Below are 20,845 nucleotides of genomic sequence, written 5' to 3'. Positions count from 1 at the left end.
CACGCATACCTTTGCATAACTGAAGTGTTTTGGAACTACACTACACTGCAATGCATTCGGTCCCTCTCAGCTGGGAACATGACTCTACTGTATGGAGTGACCATTGACAGGTAGCCTAGAGGTTAGAGAGGAGGAGGGCCTGCCACCAGAGAGTTGCCTGAGTTGGGAGCTTGACAGCTTTTCAAATGATTTTGTGTTCTAGCCAAACTGCCATCTTGAATTCATACTTGGATTGATTGTGAGGAAGGATACAAGGAGAGGGAAGTGACTTTAGACTATTGAGATGCACCCCTAGTACCGCCATTCTCTCGCTCGCTTTGTCTCACTCACTCACTCACTCACTCACTCACTCACCCCCTCACTAACTCACTCACTCACTCACAACCTATTCCTCCTCCTTCTACAACAGTAGTATCTGTACTAATACTGGTAATGATATAATGAATCATACCGTCTTTCACATGGTATGGGGAGATCCATTGTATCAGTATCTGGAGCTGTATCTAGCGTTATCATGCAGGGAAGGGAGATGTGCACGGAGAGTGCTCAGCTCGGCTCTCTCCAGCATGGGCCTGACGCCCTGCATGCTGAGCAGCTCTGGGCTCTGCTGGAGAGGCTGCCTCCCTGGCTGATGATGTCACACCCCATGATGTCACAATAGGGTAGATGGGCTTGGCGCAAGATAAAGGAGAGGCAGGTCGGACAGACAAAAGGACACAGTCAGACACCGATCCTGTAGCTGTAACACTTGCAGGTGGTAGTATAGCCACAGACAGACAGATATGCATTGCCCCTATACAGGGGTGAGAAACACAGGCTATACACAGGCTATATGTCACCCTGTCTTATATGAGCAGCTAGCACACACAGCTATCCCTGGTTTCCATAGCAACACACCTAGTTGGCTTGCCGTCTCACTCCAGTGAACACACACACACACACACACACACACACACACACACACACACACACACACACACACACACACACACACACACACACACACACACACACACACACACACACACAACAGACAGACGGGCTGTGTTACTCTCCGAGAACACACCATGTACACAACTGTCACTCCTTCTCTGTTATTATCAACCTATGACATGGCTACTTCTTGACTAAAACATCAACATGAAGTATTTCATTTTGGTAATACAAAACAGTAGCATTGGGTACCAGTATCATCCAAATACCATTGTCTTATTTTGTGCTGTTTGTATTCACTACATACAATTATAGCAGGTTGTAACATGTGCATTACCTATACAAGGCTTAGGTAAAACGTAGAACACAGGCTGGGGGGGTGGTCAAAAGATGTAGATGGTGGAATTGCATGTATTGTATGTAATGGTGACATCACTGTTATTGTGACGAGTGATCTCATTCGCTGGACCCAGCTGGCCTCGAGCATTATTTTTCACCCATCTATTTGATGATGTCAGTATCACATGTCATTATTGTCTCTGATCCATCCTGAAGTAGAAAGACATAATAGGTATTGGTATTTGCAAGGGGCATGTTGTATTAACAAGGGGCATGTTGTATTAACAAGGGGCATGTTGTATTAACAAGGGGCATGTTGTATTAACAAGGGCCATGTTGTATTAACAAGGGCCATGTTGTATTAACAAGGGGCATGTTGTATTAACAAGGGGCATGTTGCGTTAACAAGGGGCATGTTGCGTTAACAAGGGGCATGTTGTATTAACAAGGGCCATGTTGTATTAACAAGGGGCATGTTGTATTAACAAGGGGCATGTTGTATTAACAAGGGGCATGTTGTATTAACAAGGGGCATGTTGTATTAACAAGGGGCATGTTGTATTAACAAGGGGCATGTTGTATTAACAAGGGGCATGTTGTATTAACAAGGGGCATGTTGTATTAACAAGGGGCATGTTGTATTAACAAGGGGCATGTTGTATTAACAAGGGGCATGTTGTATTAACAAGGGGCATGTTGTATTAACAAGGGGCATGTTGTATTAACAAGGGGCATGTTGTATTAACAAGGGGCATGTTGTATTAACAAGGGGCATGTTGCATTAATAAGGCGCATGTGTGCCATTATATAGCATTATGTTGTAATGTACGTAATTGTACATGTTGTACATGTTGTTAGCTTTTACATACACACACTTTCTTTTCCTTCACCTAGGAAAGGGAAATCTGCCACCAAAAGAAATGTTAAAGATCAAAAAACAGCTCCAGATATGAGATTCATTTTGACTGGGTCTATATTCAGTAGGGAATTGCTGTTTTGTGCCACAATTCCCCGAAACAAATTTTGCCGAAACATGATGTGATCCTTTCCATTTTCTACCTAAAGGTGGGTGTTTCAAACCCATTTGCTGAGTTAACAATAGCAGACTGCCTAGCTAGCCGGCCTGTGTGCGCGTGCTTGCCTGGTTTGTGGGCCTGTGACGGCCTGTTCCTAGTCTCCCGGACACAGGCGGAGGCGCTATATCTCTCTTAACGGGAGACCAGCAGTCTCAGCTGCTCCAGCGCTGCTCCCCACAATGCCTTCAGGGACCCAAGGTGGAAGGTAATCTGAGACATGACTTGTTCCAAAAAAGCCAAAGCAATTATAGTGTCTCTGTATGCTATCTACTGAGAGGGTATTTTGATTGGTCCAAGGCTTGACTTAATTGTTTTAGGTAGGACACGTATAGTGTTGTAGTCTTTTAGTGTATGCCCCACGAATATAGTTTACAATTAAGGTGGCATGTTTATTTAAGCACATCTGTCACGTTCCTGACCTGTTTCTGTTAGTTTTTGTATGTGTTAGTTGGTCAGGACGTGAGTTTGGGTGGGCAGTCTATGTTTTCTGTTTCTATGTTTGTTTAAGGGTGACCTAATATGGCTCTCAATTAGAGGCAGGTGGTTTTCATTTCCTCTGATTGAGAGTCAGATTAAGGTAGGTGTTTTCACACTGTTTGTTGTGGGTGGTTGTCTCCTGTGTCTGTCGTTGCGCCACACGGGACTGTTTTCGGTTTGTTTATATGTTCGTTCTTTTATGTAGTCAGTTTTCCCTGTTCATGCGTTCTTCGTGTTTCATGTGAGTTCGTCGTTCAGGTCTGTCTACATCGTTTATTTGTTTTGTAACTTCAAGTGTTCGTTCGTGTTTTCTGTTTTGTTTAATTAAACATCATGTCATATTCAAACGCTGCGTTTTTGTCGAATCCCTGCTCCTCCTCTGCGGATGAAGAGGAGGAGGAAAGCCGTTACAACATCAGCAGCCTGCTCTCTCTTCCTCGGTTAATGCCTTTTAATGTGTTCTGACTACCGTCCATCCATACTGCATCCAAGCTGCTTCAGGAGCACACATACAGTACAGTGTTCATGTACCCAACCCCAGTTCAGAGAAAACACAGCCAGGTTATTGCTCATCATAAAAGTCAGGACCAAAGACATGTCCCAAATGGTACTCCATTCCCTATTTACAGATGGTCTATCTTAATTTGATCACTCTGTTGTCGCAGAGAAATTTCCTGCGCTGGTAGCGTATCAACCCCTACAAAAATGGCCATTAATTATAATCCCCATAATAATTCACATGTCCTGTTGCTGCTGGACTATTTTCTTTATGCAAGAAACTGGTCAAATTAAGATACCAGATCTGGCCTCAAAAGTGCCGCAGTGGTCTAAGGCACTGCTTTGCAGTGCTAGCTGTGCCACTAGAGATCCTGGTTTGAATCCAGGCTCCGGGATGTCTACTTCACATCGCGCTCTAGCGACTCCTGTGGCGGGCCGGGCGCATGCATGCTGACACGATCGCCAGGTGTACAGTGTTTTCTCCGACACATTGGTGCGGTTGGCTTCCAGGTTAAGAGGGCATTGTGTCAAGAAGCAGTGCGACTTGGCTGGGTCGTGTTTCAGAGGATGCACAGCTCTCGACCTTCGCCTCTCCCAAGTCCGTATGGGAGTTGCAGCGATGGGACAAGACTGTAAATACCAATTGGATTCCATGAAATTGGGGAGAAAAAGGGAGACAAAAACTAAAGATAGGCCTCATGGTCAAACAAATAGAATACAGCATCATTTATGACCCTGAATGAAGTGCCACACAGTATTCTCTGTGCTGTACAGACTGTCCCATTCAGACATGTTCCAGACAGCACAGTGACTGACCCTCGCACCTTGTGCAAATTGAATGGGATTTTATAAATGTATTACACATATTCTTTTCTGTGGTCTTCTCTGACTCAACTCCCAGGAAATTAGCCTGAACTATCTCCAGTATGAATATTGCATGACCAGGATGAGACCATCGCCGCTTCCAGCAACAGATTACCTCAGCTAGATGACACACATCAAGAATACACTCACACTCATGACACACAACACGCAGTAGTGCCATCAATCACACACGCACGCACGCACGCACGCACGCACGCACACACACACACACACACACACACACACACACAGCACACAGGCTCGGGTAGGAAACTGATAGTGTAGTAGTCTTTTGTCTATGCCCCATCAATGTAGTTTACAATGTAATACTTTCAGGTGCCATGTTTATTTAAGCAGATCAGCAGCCTGCTCTCTCTTCCTCTGTTAATGCCTTTTAATGTGTTCTGACTACCGTCCATCCATACTGCATCCAAGCTGCTCCAGGAGCACTGTATTAGTGTTGCAAAATGTCAATAATTTCCCTGGTCTTCCAGAAATCCTGGTTGGAGGATTCCGGATTTCCTGTTTATTCCCTCCTGACACACGACATGCAGTAGTAACATCAAACACACACACACACAGACACGCTTGGCTAGGAAACTGATAGTGTAGTAGTCTTTTAGTTTTCCAGAGATCCTGATTGGAGGATTCCTGGATTTCCTGCTTATTCCCTCCTCATTCCTGGAATCCCCCAAACTGAGGTTTTGGGAGAAGCAGGGAATTTATTGAAAGTTCCCGGAATTTTGCGACTCGCGCTGTACCTAACCCCAGTTCAGAGAGAACCCAGCAAGGTTATTGCTGATCATGAAAGTCAGGACCAAAGACATAGGATGTGTCCCAAATGCCACTCTATTCCTTATATACAGATGTTCTATCTCTATTTGATCACTCTGCGCTGCGGGAAATTCAAATCTGTAGTGTATAATACTTTTAAGAAGACTTCTAAAGTTTGTAATTTCCACTTTAAATTGTCGGACTTGATTTGCTCAAATGAAAAATGTATCAACCCCTACAGAAAATCCCCATGAATTATTATCCACAGAAATATTCACATGTCCTGTAGCTGTAGGATTTTTTTCCTACTGTGAGAAACTGGTCAAATTAAGATAGCAGATCTGTAGTGCACTACTTCTGACCAGAGGACAAAGCCATGGCCTCATGGTCAAACAAATAGAATACAGCATCATTTATGACCCTGAATGAAGTGCCACACAGTATTCTCTGTGCTGTACAGACTGTCCCATTCAGACATGTTCCAGACAGCCCAGTGACTGACCCTCGCACCTTGTGCAAATTGAATGGGATTTTATAAATGTATTACACATATTCTTTTCTGTGGTCTTCTCTGACTCAACTCCCAGGAAATTAGCCTGAACTATCTCCAGTATGAATATTGCATGACCAGGATGAGACCATCGCCGCTTCCAGCAACAGATTACCTCAGCTAGATGACACACATCAAGAATACACTCACACTCATGACACACAACACGCAGTAGTGCCATCAAACACATGCACACACACACAGTACCAGCATACAGTATGTCCCCATCCCGCTGCACTGCAGAATTCAAAGAAAATGTGGAAAAACAACTTATCAGAGGAATTACCTCCAACCTCAACCAATCACACAGAGAGATGAGCTCACTCTGCTCCAGCCCGGCCAATCAGCTCTGGTGGTCAAGCGCACTGTTTTCTCGATCCTCTCCCTGATAGGCTGGGTGTGTGTGGGTGAGGGCAGCAGCCCGTGTTGTTAACATAGGAGTGTGTGAGGGGCAGAGGCAGCCTTATTTAGAAGTTGTTGACAGAAGAGCTTCTCTCTCCAGGACCACTGGCAGCATCCAGGCATCCTCCTCTCACGTCAGCTATTATTCACACATCCCAGTAGTGTCTTTAGTGTGTGTGTATGGGTTTTTACTGTGAGTGTGTTTGACCATGTGTGCGGGAGGATGCTCTCACCAGAACCACAGGCAGCCAAACGCTGTCCCCAGCTTCCCCAGAGCGCAGCGCTCCAGTCAAGATCCTGGACTATGGCTTTCCCCATGCAGAGGAACGACGCAGAGGAAGAGGCAAATATGACTGACCCTGTTCAGTGAATGGACCTGCAACACACCTCAACGCCCCTCTTATTCTGGGACTCTGTTCTCGCTGTATTGAGCTGCTTTTGCTGGAGGTGTTGTTTTTGTTCTTCTCCCTCTTTTTTGGCGGTTCTGTCATTCTGCACTGTGCCTGGCTCTAGTCTGCCTGCTCTGTTTATATTTGGACCACATATCGAGTTTTTCTTCAAAATGCCTGAGGTCAACTACCTGCACTCTGTGTCCTGGGGATTTCTAAAGGTAAGATGTCAGGTGGATTTTGTTATTCTAATACCGTTAATGTATCTTTTTTCTGATTAAGCAAGTCGTCATTCCTCCGATGAGGTGAGAATGATGTCATTGCCAGACGAAGGAAAAGCAAGGCTTGTCCCTGACTAACCTGTGGACTTAGTTTATTTGAGCTGCAAAGAGAGAGACAAACGTGTTGTTTGATGTAGTCCACCTGTATTGCTGGTGTTAGGAGTTAAACGGTTGTATGGCTGGGTGTGCAGTCTGTGGCTCTGATATAGATCGCCGCCAATTGTTTTGATGCTCTTACTGCTGGCTGCATGTTCACATGACTTATAGCTTATAGCATACAAGGGCCGTTTAAAAAAAAAAATATGAAAATGCAGGGATAGAGATATGCTGTATGTGAAAGGTGATTGAGTGCGATGGTAAATATTTATAGGGCTGTATCAATGGCAGTCCCTTTAACAAAGAGTCTTATGTCAAAGTCCAACTGCACAGTAAGTACTATGGGTTTATAATGGCCTCTGATATTGATCTATATTAACCATTCACATGCATTATGCATGCTGGCGCCCGCGTTACAATTGCCAGGTTGAGAATGAAATGTACATGTGTGTGTATTCAGATAGTGTCAGCATCACAGCCTTCAGCCTGGCTTCGCAAATCACTGTTGTTTAAGAGTTCTCCTCCACCTTCCTCTTATTGTCCTCCAAATCAAAGGCCACATCTACATTTGGGTCTGCCACTCCAATCAGGAGAGAGGGAGTGAGCGACGGAAGGACAGAGGGAGCGAGGGAGAATGATAGTGGTTGACGAAGAATTAGGTTACTGATGACATCAGAACTGTGGCCGGGTGGGGGGGGGGGAGCAGCGGGTATCTCACCTGCTCTGTACCACTTCCAGCCACTCAATTATGTGTGTGTGTGTGTGTGTGTGTGTGTGTGTGTGTGTGTGTGTGTGTGTGTGTGTGTGTGTGTGTGTGTGTGTGTGTGTGTGTGTGTGTGTGTCATAGCATGCTGTAGTAGTATTGATTAAAGTGTGGAGTCTCATAGTGTCTGCCATTTCCCTTCTAAAATACTTTTCTACCTTTATAAATGACTTTGGCCCTCAATGGCAGATATGGTCAATGCTCCAATATGTGCTCCAGGATTCCACCCTCTTTGTCCCAAGTCTTTGTCCCAAGTCATACAAAATCAGGAGTGACACATCCAGTACAGAATATAACTCAATTTTCCCTGTTTTACTACAAACTCTAACCCCTTCTCTCTGTGTTTGTTTGTCTGTGTGTTGTGTTCCAGTTCAAGAGAATGTTGAACAGGGAGCTCAGCCACCTGTCTGAGATGAGCCGCTCTGGGAACCAGGTGTCGGAGTTCATCTCGAGCACCTTCCTGGGTGAGTGACCACAGTGACCACTGGGCTCCTCCCTGCTCTTCCTGGACCCTGTATAGAGGCAGGATCTGTGTCCCTAATGGCACCCTATTTTCCTATATAACCCAGTACTTTTGACCAGGTCTCATAGGCCGTATTTTGTGTTGTTAATACAGACAGTTTGGACATCCCACTCATTGTCTCTTGTTCTATGTTTTTGACACAGTCTCTCCTTTATTGTGTTTATCACAGACAAGCAACACGAGGTGGAGATGCCAACTCCGCAGACGCAGAAGGAGAAGGAAGACAAGAAGAACAGGCCCATGTGTCAGATCAGTGGGGTGAAGAAACTGCAGCACAGCTCCAGCCTCACCAACTCTAACATACCCCGCTTCGGAGTCAAGAGCGAGACTGAGGACGAACTGGCTAAGGTGGGCAGCAGTGGGAGAAAGGGGGAGGAGAGGGAGTGGGAGGAGACTTGAAGAGAGAGGGTAAAGGGCAGAAAGAGATTGATGGGAGGGAAAGATTTAGAGAAGGGGTAGAGAAAGAGGGGAAGACAGACAGAGCGATGCACTTAAACAGATGTTTACTGCTGTATATTGGTGTGTGAAGGGTTGGTTTCCCTTTGCAGGAGCTGGAGGATGTAAATAAATGGGGCCTTAACGTTTTCAAAGTCACTGAGTTCTCTGGGAACAGGCCCCTGACCGTCATGATGCACACTATATTCCAGGTAATCATCACATTTGATCTGCTCTATTTTTGTTGATTGTACTTGCATGACTACTAGAATACACAATAATGTTTTGCTTTTTCTTATAGGAGAGAGACTTGTTAAAAACGTTCAAAATTCCACTCGACACCTTTATAACCTACCTGATGACCTTAGAAGACCATTACCATGGCGACGTGGCCTACCACAACAACATCCATGCTGCTGATGTCACCCAGTCCACTCACGTGCTGCTATCCACCCCCGCTCTAGAGGTTGGACCCCTCAATCAATCAATCAAATTCGATTCATCAATTACATACTTCACTTTTTATTTGTCGGATTGTAACTGACAGATTTCTGATTGCTGTTGGTGTGTTACTCACCACCTTGTCATGTTTGAATGGCTGGTGTGACCGTGTACTGTCTTCTCTGCTGTTCCCAGGCTGTGTTCACCGATCTGGAGATCCTAGCTGCCATATTCGCCAGTGCTATTCATGACGTTGACCACCCTGGAGTCTCCAACCAGTTCCTCATCAACACTAGTGAGTCTGAGTACAGGCCTGACTTAATAGCTACGTCAAAGGCTTGCTGCACGCACACGCACATACACATAAAAGCCACTAATCAGAGCATGCACGAAAACTAAGACACATACACACGTGCCCACCCCTACACACATGCACACACACTCAAATGAGCTGTAGAGATCAATGATGGATGCCCTCTGTCTCTCCTGCGCATCTGGGATCAACACTCACGAGATTTAATCCACCCATGTGCACACACACCAGATACCCTCCCCCCTCCCAGCTCTGGGACAAATGCTTGTTCTTGGAAGCTCTAAGTACAACAGGAATTGCTGTATTTCGGTTAGTACTATAATTCCACCACATAATGTATAATAGAGTACCAAATAGTATAGTGTAAACACTAGCTTCATTTTAAGTGGCAATAGTGTCCTTATTCTACAAATGATCGACCTCTACAGATCTGTTAAAGAGATTCACCGGCACTTTTGTACGCTTTTTAGCTGGTAGTTCTGAAACCAATTGTGTACTATGTCACATATGTGCACCACGTCATTGCTCTCTCTCTCTCTCTCTGCTGTGTGTGCATCTTGCTAGCTGTTACTCAGATGGCGAGGGGCTGAAGCTCATTGGCTAGAACTCAAATTACTAGTGGGCTAGCCCACGTGGGGAAAATGTAGGGAAAATGGCTCAGCACAGCTTCCAGATAAACAGTTACTTTCAAACTAGGGATTTCATGGCTAATTGATGTAAGACTGTAATTGTTCTTATACAGTTGAAGTCGGAAGTTTACATTCAGTCGTGGCCAAAAGTTTTGAGAATGACACAAATATTAATTTTCACAAAGTCTGCTGCTTCAGTTTGTATGATGGCAATTTGCATATACACCAGAATGTTATGAAGAGTGATCAGATGAATTGCAATTAATTGCAAAGTCCCTCTTTGCCATGCAAATTAACTGAATCCCCCAAAAACATTTCCACTGCATTTCAGCCCTGCCACAAAAGAACTAGCTGACATCAAGTCAGTGATTCTCTCGTTAACACAGGTGTGAGTGTTGACGAGGACAAGGCTGGAGATCACTCTGTCATGCTGATTGAGTTCGAATAACCAACTGAAAGCTTCAAAAGGAGGGTGGTGCTTGGAATCATTGTTCTTCCTCTGTCAATCATGGTTACCTGCAAGGAAACACGTGCCATCATCATTGCTTTGCACAAAAAGGGCTTCACAGGCAAGGATACTGCTGCCAGTAAGATTTCACCTAAATCAACCATTTATCGGATCATCAAGAACTTCAAGGAGAGCGGTTAAATTGTTGTGAAGAAGGCTTCAGGGCGCCCAAGAAAGTCCAGCAAGTGTCAGGACCGTCTCCTAAAGTTGATTCAGCTGCGGGATCGGAGCACCACCAGTACAGAGCTTGCTCAGGAATGGCAGCAGGCAGGTGTGAGTGCATCTGCACGCACAGTGAGGTGAATACTTTTGGAGGATGGCCTGGTGTCAAGAAGGGCAGCAAAGAAGCCACTTCTCTCCAGGAAAAACATCAGGGACAGACTGATATTCTGCAAAAGGTACAGGGATTGGACTGCTGAGGACTGGGGTAAAGTCATTTTCTCTGATGAATCCCCTTTCCGATTGTTTGGGGCATCCGGAAAAAAGCTTTTCCCGGAGAAGACAAGGTGAGCTCTACCATCAGTCCTGTGTCATGCCAAAAGTAAAGCATCCTGAGACCATTCATGTGTTGGGTTGCGTGGGTTGCTTCCCTTGCTCCCAAGGGAGTGGGCTCACTCACAATTTTGCCTAAGAACACAGCCATGAATAAAGAATGGTACCAACACATCCTCAGAGAGCAACTTCTCCCAACCATCCAGGAACAGTTTGGTGACGAACAATGTCTTTTCCAGCATGATGGAGCACCTTGCCATAAGGCAAAAGTGATAACTAAGTGGCTCGGTGAACAAAACATTGATATTTTGGGTCCATGGCCAGGAAACTCACCAGACCTTAATACCATTGATAACTTGTGGTAAATCCTCAAGAGGTGGGTGGACAAACAAAAAAACACAAATTCTGACAAACTCCAAGCATTGATTATGCAAGAATGGGCTGCCATCAGTCAGGATATGGCCCAGAATTTAATTGACAGCATGCCAGGGCGGATTGCAGAGGTCTTGATAAAAAAGAGTCAATACTGCAAGTATTGACTCTTTGCATCAACTTCATGTAATTGTCAATAAAAGCCTTTGACAATTATGAAATGCTCGATGTTATACTTCAGTATTCCATAGTAACATCTGACAAAAATATCTAAAGACACTGAAGCAGCAAACTTTGTGCAAATTAATATTTGTGTCATTCTCAAAACTTTTGGCCACGACTGTACACTTAGGTTGGAGTCATTAAAACTCGTTTTTCAACCACTCCACACATTTCTTGTTAACAAACTATTGTTTAGGCAAGTTGGTTAGGACATCTACTTTGTGCATGACACAAGTATTTTTTCCAACAATTGTTTACAGACAGATTATTTGACTTATAATTCACAGTATCACAATTCCAGTGGCTCAGAAGTTTACATACACTAAGTTGACTGTGCCTTTAAACAGCTTTGAAAATTCCAGAAAATGATGTCATTGCTTTAGTAGCTTCTGATTTACATTATTTGAATCAATTTGAGGTGTACCTGTGGATGTCTATCAAGGCCTACCTTCAAACTCAGTGCCTCTTTGCTTGACATCATGGGAAAATCAAAATTGGAAAATCAAAATATATCAGCCAAGACCTCACAAAAAAATTGTAGACCTCCACAAGTCTGGTTCATCCTTAGGAGTAATTTCCAAACACCTGATGGTACTACGTTCATCTGTACAAACAATAGTACACAAGTATAAACACCATGGGACCACGCAGCCGTCATACTGCTCAGGAAGGAGACGCGTTCTGTCTCCTAGAGATGAACGTACTTTGGTGCGAAAGTGCAAATCAATTCCAGAACAGCAGAGGACCTTGTGAAGATGCTGGAGGAAACAGGTACAAAGGTGTCTGTATCCACAGTAAAAGGAGTCCTATATCGACATAACCTGAAAGGCCGCTCAGCAAGGAAGAAGCCACTGCTCCAAAACCGCCATAAAAAAGCAGACTACGGTTTGCAACTGCACATGGGGACAAAGATTGTACTTTTTGGAGAAATGTCCTCTGGTCTGATGAAACAAAAATAGAACTGTGCTTTGCTGCAAGAAGGACTGGTGCACTTCACAAAATAGATGGCATCATGAGGGAGGGAAAATTATGTTGATATATTGAAGCAACATCTCAAGACATAAGTCAGGTAGTTAAAGCTTGGTCGCAAATGGGTCTTCCAAATGGACATACTTCCAAAGTTGTGGCAAAATGGCTTAAGGACAACAAATTCAAGGCATGGAGCCATCACAAAGCCCTGACCTCATTCCTATAGAAAATGTATGAGCAGAACTGAAAAAGCGTGTGCAAGCAAGGAGGCCTACATATCTGACTCAGTTACACCAGCTCTGTCAGGAGGAATGGGCCAAAATTCACCCAATTTTTTGTGGGAAGCTTTTGTAAGGCTACCCGAAACGTTTGACCCAAGTTAAACAATTTAAAGGCAATGCTACCAAATACTAATTGAGTGTATGTAAACTTCTGAACCACTGGGAATGTGATGAAAGAAATAAAAGCTGAAATAAATAATTTTCTCTACTATTATTCTGACATTTCACATTCTTAAAATGAAGTGGTGATCCTAACTGACCTAAGACAGGGAATTTTACTAGGATTAAAGGTCAGGAATTGTGAAAAAATGTGTTTAAATGTATTTGGCTAAGGTGTATGTAAACTTCCGACTTCAACTGTAGATTAAGCATGTTTATAAATTGTGTCGTTCCTTATGCTCGTTGGCTGAAATATGTGGTATATGAGACAATATACCACGGGTATGATGCAAAACTACTTGTTTACTGCTCTAATTACGTTGGTAACCTGTTCATAATAGCAATAAGGCACCTCAGGGGTTTGTGGTATATGGCCAATCACAGCTGACTGCCGTGATATATTGTCGTACGAAAGAACAGCCCTTAGCCATGGTATATTCGCCATATACCACACCACTTCGGGCATTTTTGCTTAAATGAATAACACATTTACACATCAAGCTCAAACCGGAAGGTTTAAAAAATACTTAGTAGTCTCCAAAGTTCCGGAGCATGTGTTTTAAAGTATATATTTTTGTTTTATATATTGACTGGTGCGGCAAAGGACCTCATCAACACCTCTCCATCAAACCCTGTTTTGTGGATATAATATCACATTATTTATGTCAAGCATCTGAGTCAGTGTACAGTATGTGTGTTTGTCCCCCAGACTCAGAGCTGGCCCTCATGTACAACGACTCGTCAGTCCTGGAGAACCACCACCTGGCTGTGGGCTTTAAGCTGCTTCAGGAAGAAAACTGTGACATCTTCCAGAACCTGACCAAAAAACAACGACAATCACTGCGCAAGATGGTCATCGACATTGTGAGTGACTGGATAATCATCAGTAACCAATAGGAACGTCTGTGAAATAGTCTCCACATCAGCTTAGAAAACGTCCATGGTTGTACTTGATTGGAAGTTCTGTTCTATTGCTTTGTCCCTGCCAGTATTGTGACAGCCTGTGTTGCGTCTCTGGTGGTTCCCAGGTCCTAGCGACTGACATGTCCAAACACATGAACCTGCTGGCTGACCTAAAGACCATGGTGGAGACCAAGAAGGTGACCAGCTCTGGAGTTCTACTCCTGGATAACTACTCTGACAGGATACAGGTACTGCAGAACATGGTGCACTGTGCGGACCTGAGTAACCCCACTAAGCCCCTGCAGCTGTACCGCCAGTGGACCGATCGCATCATGGAAGAGTTCTTCACCCAGGGGGACAGAGAGAGGGAGAGAGGCATGGAGATCAGCCCTATGTGTGACAAACACAACGCCTCTGTTGAGAAAAGCCAGGTACCCAAACACACCAGACACATTCACAAACACCCAACACACACTCACACATATCCTTTCTGTTGTTTTTAAGTAAACCTAAGCCTCCCTCTCCTCTCTCCAGGTAGGCTTCATAGACTACATTGTCCACCCTCTATGGGAGACGTGGGCAGACCTGGTGCACCCTGACGCCCAGGACATCCTGGACACTCTGGAGGACAACAGGGAGTGGTACCAGAGCACCATACCCCAGAGCCCCTCACCTACCCTGGACGAGCCTGAGGATATCAGCCGCCCCCTTGGAGGGGACAAGTTCCAGTTTGAACTCACCCTGGAGGAGGACGGGGAGTCGGACACGGAGAAGGACAGTGGCAGCCAACCCGAGGAGGAGGATGAAGAAGAGGAGAATAGTTGTAGTGACTCAAAAACACTCTGTACGCAGGACTCTGAGTCGACAGAGATACCACTGGACGAACAGGTGGGGGAGGATGAGGAAGAGGAGGTGGAAGTGGAAGGAGAATCCTCTTCATCGCAACCATCTGTAGTGGAAGAGGAAGAGGAGGGGGAGGATGATGAGAAGAAGGGAGAGGAGAAACCAGCCGATACATAGCAGTGTATGGACGGCAACTAAACTGTTCTTCTTAGTAACCAGAGATTATTATTTATAGAGTATTTTGGGGTTTTGTGGAGTGTCTGTCTGTTTTTTATATATATATATCTATGTTTATGGTTCCAAAGCGCACGCTGCTCTTCACCCCTTGGTCACTCCTCTCTCCTCATCCTATTGGTCAGCTTCTTAGAATCGCCCACTGGTACTTCTACAAGTTTTTTGCACTCAGGAAAACTCTTTTCCATTCACATTTGTACTGAAGTTGTCTGTGTGTTATTTAACTTTAAAACCCAGTCCTACTGTGTTGAAGTTACATTAAGGATTTTGATCAGCCGTTTAGAGTGTGTTTAATGCTGTTTATATACAGTGTATCTCCTCCTTTCAGCCTTGCCTGACTGATGGCAGTGTTTCTGTGTGTTATTAAGTGCCGTTCTGCAGAAGTTGCTATTGTATATTTTTTTCTTAGTTCTTTGTACTCCTCAGCAAAGCCAGTGAAGCAATGTGCTAAGTTGCTGTGTGGTCTGGATGAATGAAAGCCCAACAGGACACGTCACCATGCAGAGAGGAGCTGCAGCACATGGAGAGAAGTGCATTGTGGGAATTTATCAAGACACTTTTCTGAAGTTGAAGTCTTCCTTGAAAACCTGACTGAAAAAAAGGCTAAGATCTTACAGCACTAATGCTAGGTTTGACCTCTAGAGTTTTTCTATCATAACGTACGTATCTTTTTTAGGTTTTACTTTTGCTATCCTAGGTTTTACTTTTGTTAACAAAAAGAAAAAGAGAAGTGACTTGAAAGTCAAGTGAAATCTGTTGATGAGAATACCTCGTCTGCCACTGCTTTTCTGTGTGTAAAAGGGTCATTTTCTTGTTATTGTATTTGGGTTAGTATTGGGGAATATTTGCACTCCTTTAAATATATCCAACCTGGCCTCAGGGCAATTCGTAGCATCTGGGACAGACATTTGCACCTTCCATTTAGTATCATATGTTACATTACAAATGTAATAGCGGTTGTACAATATTATACGAATTGGAGGATGTGTAGTATCATAAGTCTTACCTGGTCGAACAATATCATCCAAATTGTATTAAGTAAGTTATCGTATGTCTTGGAGGATGTATATGTCTTTGTCTGAGACCAGGCTGCTTTTTGCGTTGCAGGAGAATTTACATTGCTGGTTAGGAGAATTGACAACAAAGCAGTGGTTAACTTGAGCAGGAGCTCACCAGAGCTGAGTACCGGCACCCAAAAAGCTTCTACTGCTTGAGCTCCTGTTCATTTCATAGAATATTAGCTCAAATATATTGTGGAGCTCCTGCACTGAAATATAAACCATACTGGCACCCAAAATGAGTACCAGAACCTATTTCAGTCTAAGTCAAGCACTGCGACAAGAATGTACGTAAAACGTTAGAAGATCCAGGCTGTATCACATCCGGACGTAATTGGGAGTCCCATAGGGCGGCGCACAATTGGCCCAGCGTCGTCTGGGTTTTCCCAGAGTAGGCCTTCATTGTAAATAAGAATTTGTTCTTAACTGACTTGCCTCGTTAAATAAAGGTTAAAAAAAAATCCAATAAAAGATAAGAATTAGGTTAAGATTAGGTAAAGGGTTTGGGAAGTGTTAGCTAAAATGCTACACATTACTAGATCGTTGCGGTTTACGCCCACCGATCCTTCCCGAGCAACCACCCTAATTTCGTTTCTGTCTTAAGTAACCAGACCATTATTCCATTTGTAACATAACTGAACTTATCATTTAATGTAAAACAGCAAACTTCTAAGTTATGAGTCCAGTCTAATATATCGCCCAATTCCAAATCAACCCCCAGCTCATACCCTCTGTCTACACACTTGATCTGAGAGGACTGGATATATATTAGTTTCTAATCCTCTCATATCTACAGGAGTGCCTGGGGGGTAGGTGCTCGGGCTTGATTTGTCGATTGCATGTTTATCAAAAGTAATTTACACTATTACTCCCATACCACTGTCCCCGTGTTTGGTTGTAATAACCATGTAACAATTATTTAAAAGAAAGTTTTCGCTGAAAGAAATGACACACGTTGACATATAGGCCTACTTTACTTTACGTTCAATGTAACCATTTTGTCTGACTGACCAGAAGGAAGCCTTTAAGTTCTACTTATTGTTGCCTGCAGTAAATGTGAGCAAATGTCATCCGACAATGCAATGCTTGTATTGGAAATAAGAAGCACCTTTGGTTAAAGGGTTGTGGAAGGCTGAGGGGGGTTTGTTAGCTTTTTACATTTATTTAGTGTGTTGCAACACTTTTTGTGCTACGCACACAGTAACCTATTTCCCATTTTCTGTCAATCTTGTCTTCGTTTTCTGATTGTGGTGTAGGGATGTGGTCGATTCTGTTTCTCATTCGGGAAGCAATTTGTTCAAAAATAGTGGTAAAAATATATGTAGAGCTTTAGCGTTAAAATCCCTCAGATAAAGTAACAGCTTTGTGATGTGTCTGAAATATGAAAAGTGACAGTCATTATTACAATTTGTCAGGGCTAATAAGAAACAAATCAAATTCCAATTCAATAATTGAAAGATCCTCATTTAAAATAAATGGCTCTTTTCATCTCTTGAATGGGAAACTAAAATGAATGTCCTGAATTTACTTGGAATGGAATTGACCGCAGCCATTACTGCAGGTCAGTAATATTTACCAATGCACTACATGGTTGATGTTTTCACACGTTAAGAAAATGTCTGCCATTGTCATCACGCTAACCTTTGATTTGTTTGTTTTGACCAAGAACACAAGACAATCAGCTCCATGGTGTAGTAGTGGTCTCATAAGAAGAATAGTCGGCTATAGTTAATGCACTGATGTTTTCATATCTCTCTACTTTACTGTTTTATTTCAACTCGCCAAAACTCACGTGCACATTTAGGCTTGAACAATGCCCTATACACTTAATCCAAGAGACTCTTTCTTTTCCACATTTTCTATTGTTGTTGTTGTTACAATTGATGTTATTATTTATTGCTATGTTTTTCTATTTGTTGTGTCTTTCTTGCCGTATTAGGGCGGGACAGTAAAGCTTTCACTGTAGCATAGACCGCAGTACAGGCTTGCCAGTTACTATACCCAAATATGCTGTTTTTCTAACTATGTACATACAGTATAAAAAAAATGTTGAAATGTAAAAAATGACTTGCAGTAATGAACATGTCTTTTTAAAGAGTGCTTATTTTAAAAGAAATGTGTCGTTTCTAATGTTTTATTTAATTCTTATTTCCTTGTGCCAAGTTTTTTCCCCCATCCTCACCGGATGACCTTCCCATAATACAGTTTTTCTGGTTGTATCTCTGTTTACAAACATATATTTATTGTGCTGTAAATACTATCATTATTATTCTTATTCTCATCATGATGCTGTTTGTTGTAAGTTCATTGACTCATCGTCCCTTATGGTGATGGTGTGGCTGTATTATGTACCTCTTGTTGAGAGAATGTTTATTACACACAATTATCCATTGATATTGGTTATCTGAGAAGCTTGCTTAGAGTGGAGGAGGAGAGGGGAAAGCCAAATAGTTTTTTAGAGGAAGCTATTCCTTGGCCCATGGGCTGTGCCTTAAATTCAACATGCCATTTTTATGTCTCTCGTTTCTTTTTTATTCTCCTCGTTTGCTGCATTAGAGAATCTTGTGGTTTGAACTGACCTCACCCAGACAATGGCCTCCAGTTGTGAAAGGAACTCATTAAATAATGTTGCCTTTTTACTATACAGCCAAATCAGAAATATTATGTGAACATGGGGAAAAAAGGCAGTACGTGCTATACATTCTGTTGTCAAGGTTGAAAACGGAGGTCATGGCTGTGGAGTTCCTGGTCGACTCAGGCCTAAGATCCACTAGATGAGTGGGGGCTTGGCCAAGCTGGATCCGTGGGTTGGTTGGTCCTATGGGGTTATTAAGCACCAAGATTTAGAGACACATCCACGTGTTCAGTCACTGCTGCATTTATTTAGGCTGAAACACTCACGATGTGTTGCTCATCCATGCTTGGCAAGCACATCTAATCATACAACATGCAATATCTAAAACCACTAGCTTCTTTCTGCCTGGAGAGGAGAAGGCTAGTATTTATATAGTGGGGGGGTCATCCTAAATACACGTCCTTCGATGGGGACTCTTATTTTGACACACATACTGTAGATTATAAACAGCCATGGACCAATGGAATCAGTGGTTTCTTTTGTCATTTTGTGTTATATTTTTATGGTATGAAAGGAATACACAAACTGTACGTAACTTCAAAAAGGTCTTCAGGACAATTATTTTTGGGTTATGTCTTTAGAATGCGAACTTGTCTTGAAGTTTCACGAGACAATATAAAGTTATTTTAATGGATTCCTTGTAAATTGCAGTCTATTGAATAGCACTGTAGATCATAAACTTTCTGTAAAAAAAAAAGAAAAATGAAGAAAAAATGTTTTTTTATATGCAACAGATTAAATAAAAGCATGGGTTGATTCTGCCTACCCGTTGGTCTCTTCTGTATCATTATAAAGGGAATTGTACAGTATATTTAGTAAAGATAGGCAGGTCGTTCCACCAATTTGGTGCCTTTTGAGAAGTTTAACTTGGTCAAAAAAAACATTTGATTTCACCTCATTTTAACATTCTGTCATAAAGAGCATATTCAACTTAATAAAAAAACATGTTTTCTCATCCCCAGAGGTTAAATTTAAAAAATCCCTATAGTCAGTGCCAGTGGAGGCTCCTCAGAGGATGAAAGGGAGGCCAATCCTCCTCAGTGAATTTCATAAAAATATTGAAACATTAAAAAAGTTTTCTTTAGATAAATCTATACTAAATATATTCACGTCACCAAATTGTCACACCCTGATCTGTTTCACCTGTCTGTATACTTGTCTCCACCCCCCTCCAGGTGTCATCCATCTGCCCCATTATCCCCTGTGTATTTCTACCTGTGTTTTTTGTTGGTCTGTTGACAGTTTGTCTTGTCAAGCCTGCCAGTGGTTTTCCCGTACTCCTGTTTTCGCTCTAGTCCCTGTTTTCTAGCTTTCCTGGTTTTGACCATTCTGCCTGCCCTGAGCCTGCCTGCCGTTGTCACGATTTTCCTCCTCTTCAGACGAGGAGTATGAAGGTTTGGACCAATGTGCAGCGTGGTAAGTGTCCATTTTAATTTATTAAAACTGAACACTAAAAAATACAAAATAACAAAGTGAATGATACAAACGAAAATCAAAACAGTCCCGAAAGGTGCAAACACAAAACAGGAAACAATCACCCACAAAACACAATAGAAAACAGGCTACCTAAATGTGGCTCCCAATCAGAGACAACGACTGACACCTGCCTCTGATTGAGAACCATACTAGGCCAAACACATAGAAAATTACCTACAGAACAAAACATAGAAAAACAACATAGAATGCCCACCCCAACTCACGCCCTGACCAAACTAAAATAAAGACATAACAAAGGAACTAAGGTCAGAACGTGACAGCCGTTCTGTACCTTATGACACTGCCCTGGATTACTGAGCTCTACTTGCCCTAAACCTGCCTGCCGTTCTGTACCTTTCGAACTCTGCTCTGGATTACTGACCGCTGCCTGCCCTTGACCTGTCGTTTGCCTGCCCCCTGTTTCTGTAATAAACTTTTGTTACTTCAAACTGTCTGCATCTGGGTCTTATCCTGAGGTCTGGTACAAATAATTGATTAAAATGCACTGTTTTGCAATGAAGGTCTACAGTAGCCTCAACAGCACTCTGTAAGTTATCACCATGGTGTAGCAGCTAGTTTCTGTCCTCCAACCTATCAGAGCTCTTGCAGCATGAATTTACATGTTGTTCACCCAATCAAAGGATCAGAAAATGTATCTAGTACTGAAAGCATAAGCTACAGCTAGCTAGCACTGCATTGCATAAAATGTGGTCAGTAGTTGACTCAGAGAGAAAAACAATCGTTGAACCGTTTTGAATAAATACATTTCTAAAAAAATGAAGGAGAAATAAATGAGAGCGCGAGATAGTTATATTTTGTTGTATTTTTTCTTTTCACTTTCACTTAGCTAGCAAATGCAGTTAGCTAGTTTAGCCTACTCAAACAGAAAGGGATGCTATATTAGCTAGCT

At 42.9% G+C, this 20,845-nt stretch overlaps 1 protein-coding gene across 7 annotated transcripts in view; it reads left to right on the top strand.

The window, feature by feature from the left end:
- Positions 1-19,224, top strand: part of LOC129826069 (cAMP-specific 3',5'-cyclic phosphodiesterase 4D-like) — a 375,111-nt gene extending 355,887 nt beyond the window's left edge. For 6 of the 7 annotated variants that reach the window (XM_055886372.1, XM_055886371.1, XM_055886373.1 and 3 more), the window contains 8 exons: positions 7,813-7,906; positions 8,135-8,313; positions 8,514-8,612; positions 8,702-8,866; positions 9,037-9,136; positions 13,496-13,650; positions 13,815-14,120; positions 14,224-19,224. In XM_055886372.1, the coding sequence (XP_055742347.1) occupies positions 7,813-7,906; positions 8,135-8,313; positions 8,514-8,612; positions 8,702-8,866; positions 9,037-9,136; positions 13,496-13,650; positions 13,815-14,120; positions 14,224-14,709 (1,584 nt within the window). In that variant the 3' untranslated portion in view covers positions 14,710-19,224. Of the gene's footprint in view, positions 1-1,926; positions 6,524-7,812; positions 7,907-8,134; positions 8,314-8,513; positions 8,613-8,701; positions 8,867-9,036; positions 9,137-13,495; positions 13,651-13,814; positions 14,121-14,223 lie in introns of those variants that run through there. The other variant, XM_055886378.1, reaches the window with a different exon arrangement.
- The last annotated feature ends 1,621 nt before the right edge of the window (positions 19,225-20,845 follow it).

This window comes from Salvelinus fontinalis, chromosome 28 (genome assembly GCF_029448725.1).
Source record: "Salvelinus fontinalis isolate EN_2023a chromosome 28, ASM2944872v1, whole genome shotgun sequence".
Lineage (NCBI taxonomy): Eukaryota > Metazoa > Chordata > Actinopteri > Salmoniformes > Salmonidae > Salvelinus > Salvelinus fontinalis.
This window is presented reverse-complemented; position numbering and strand designations above follow the sequence as displayed.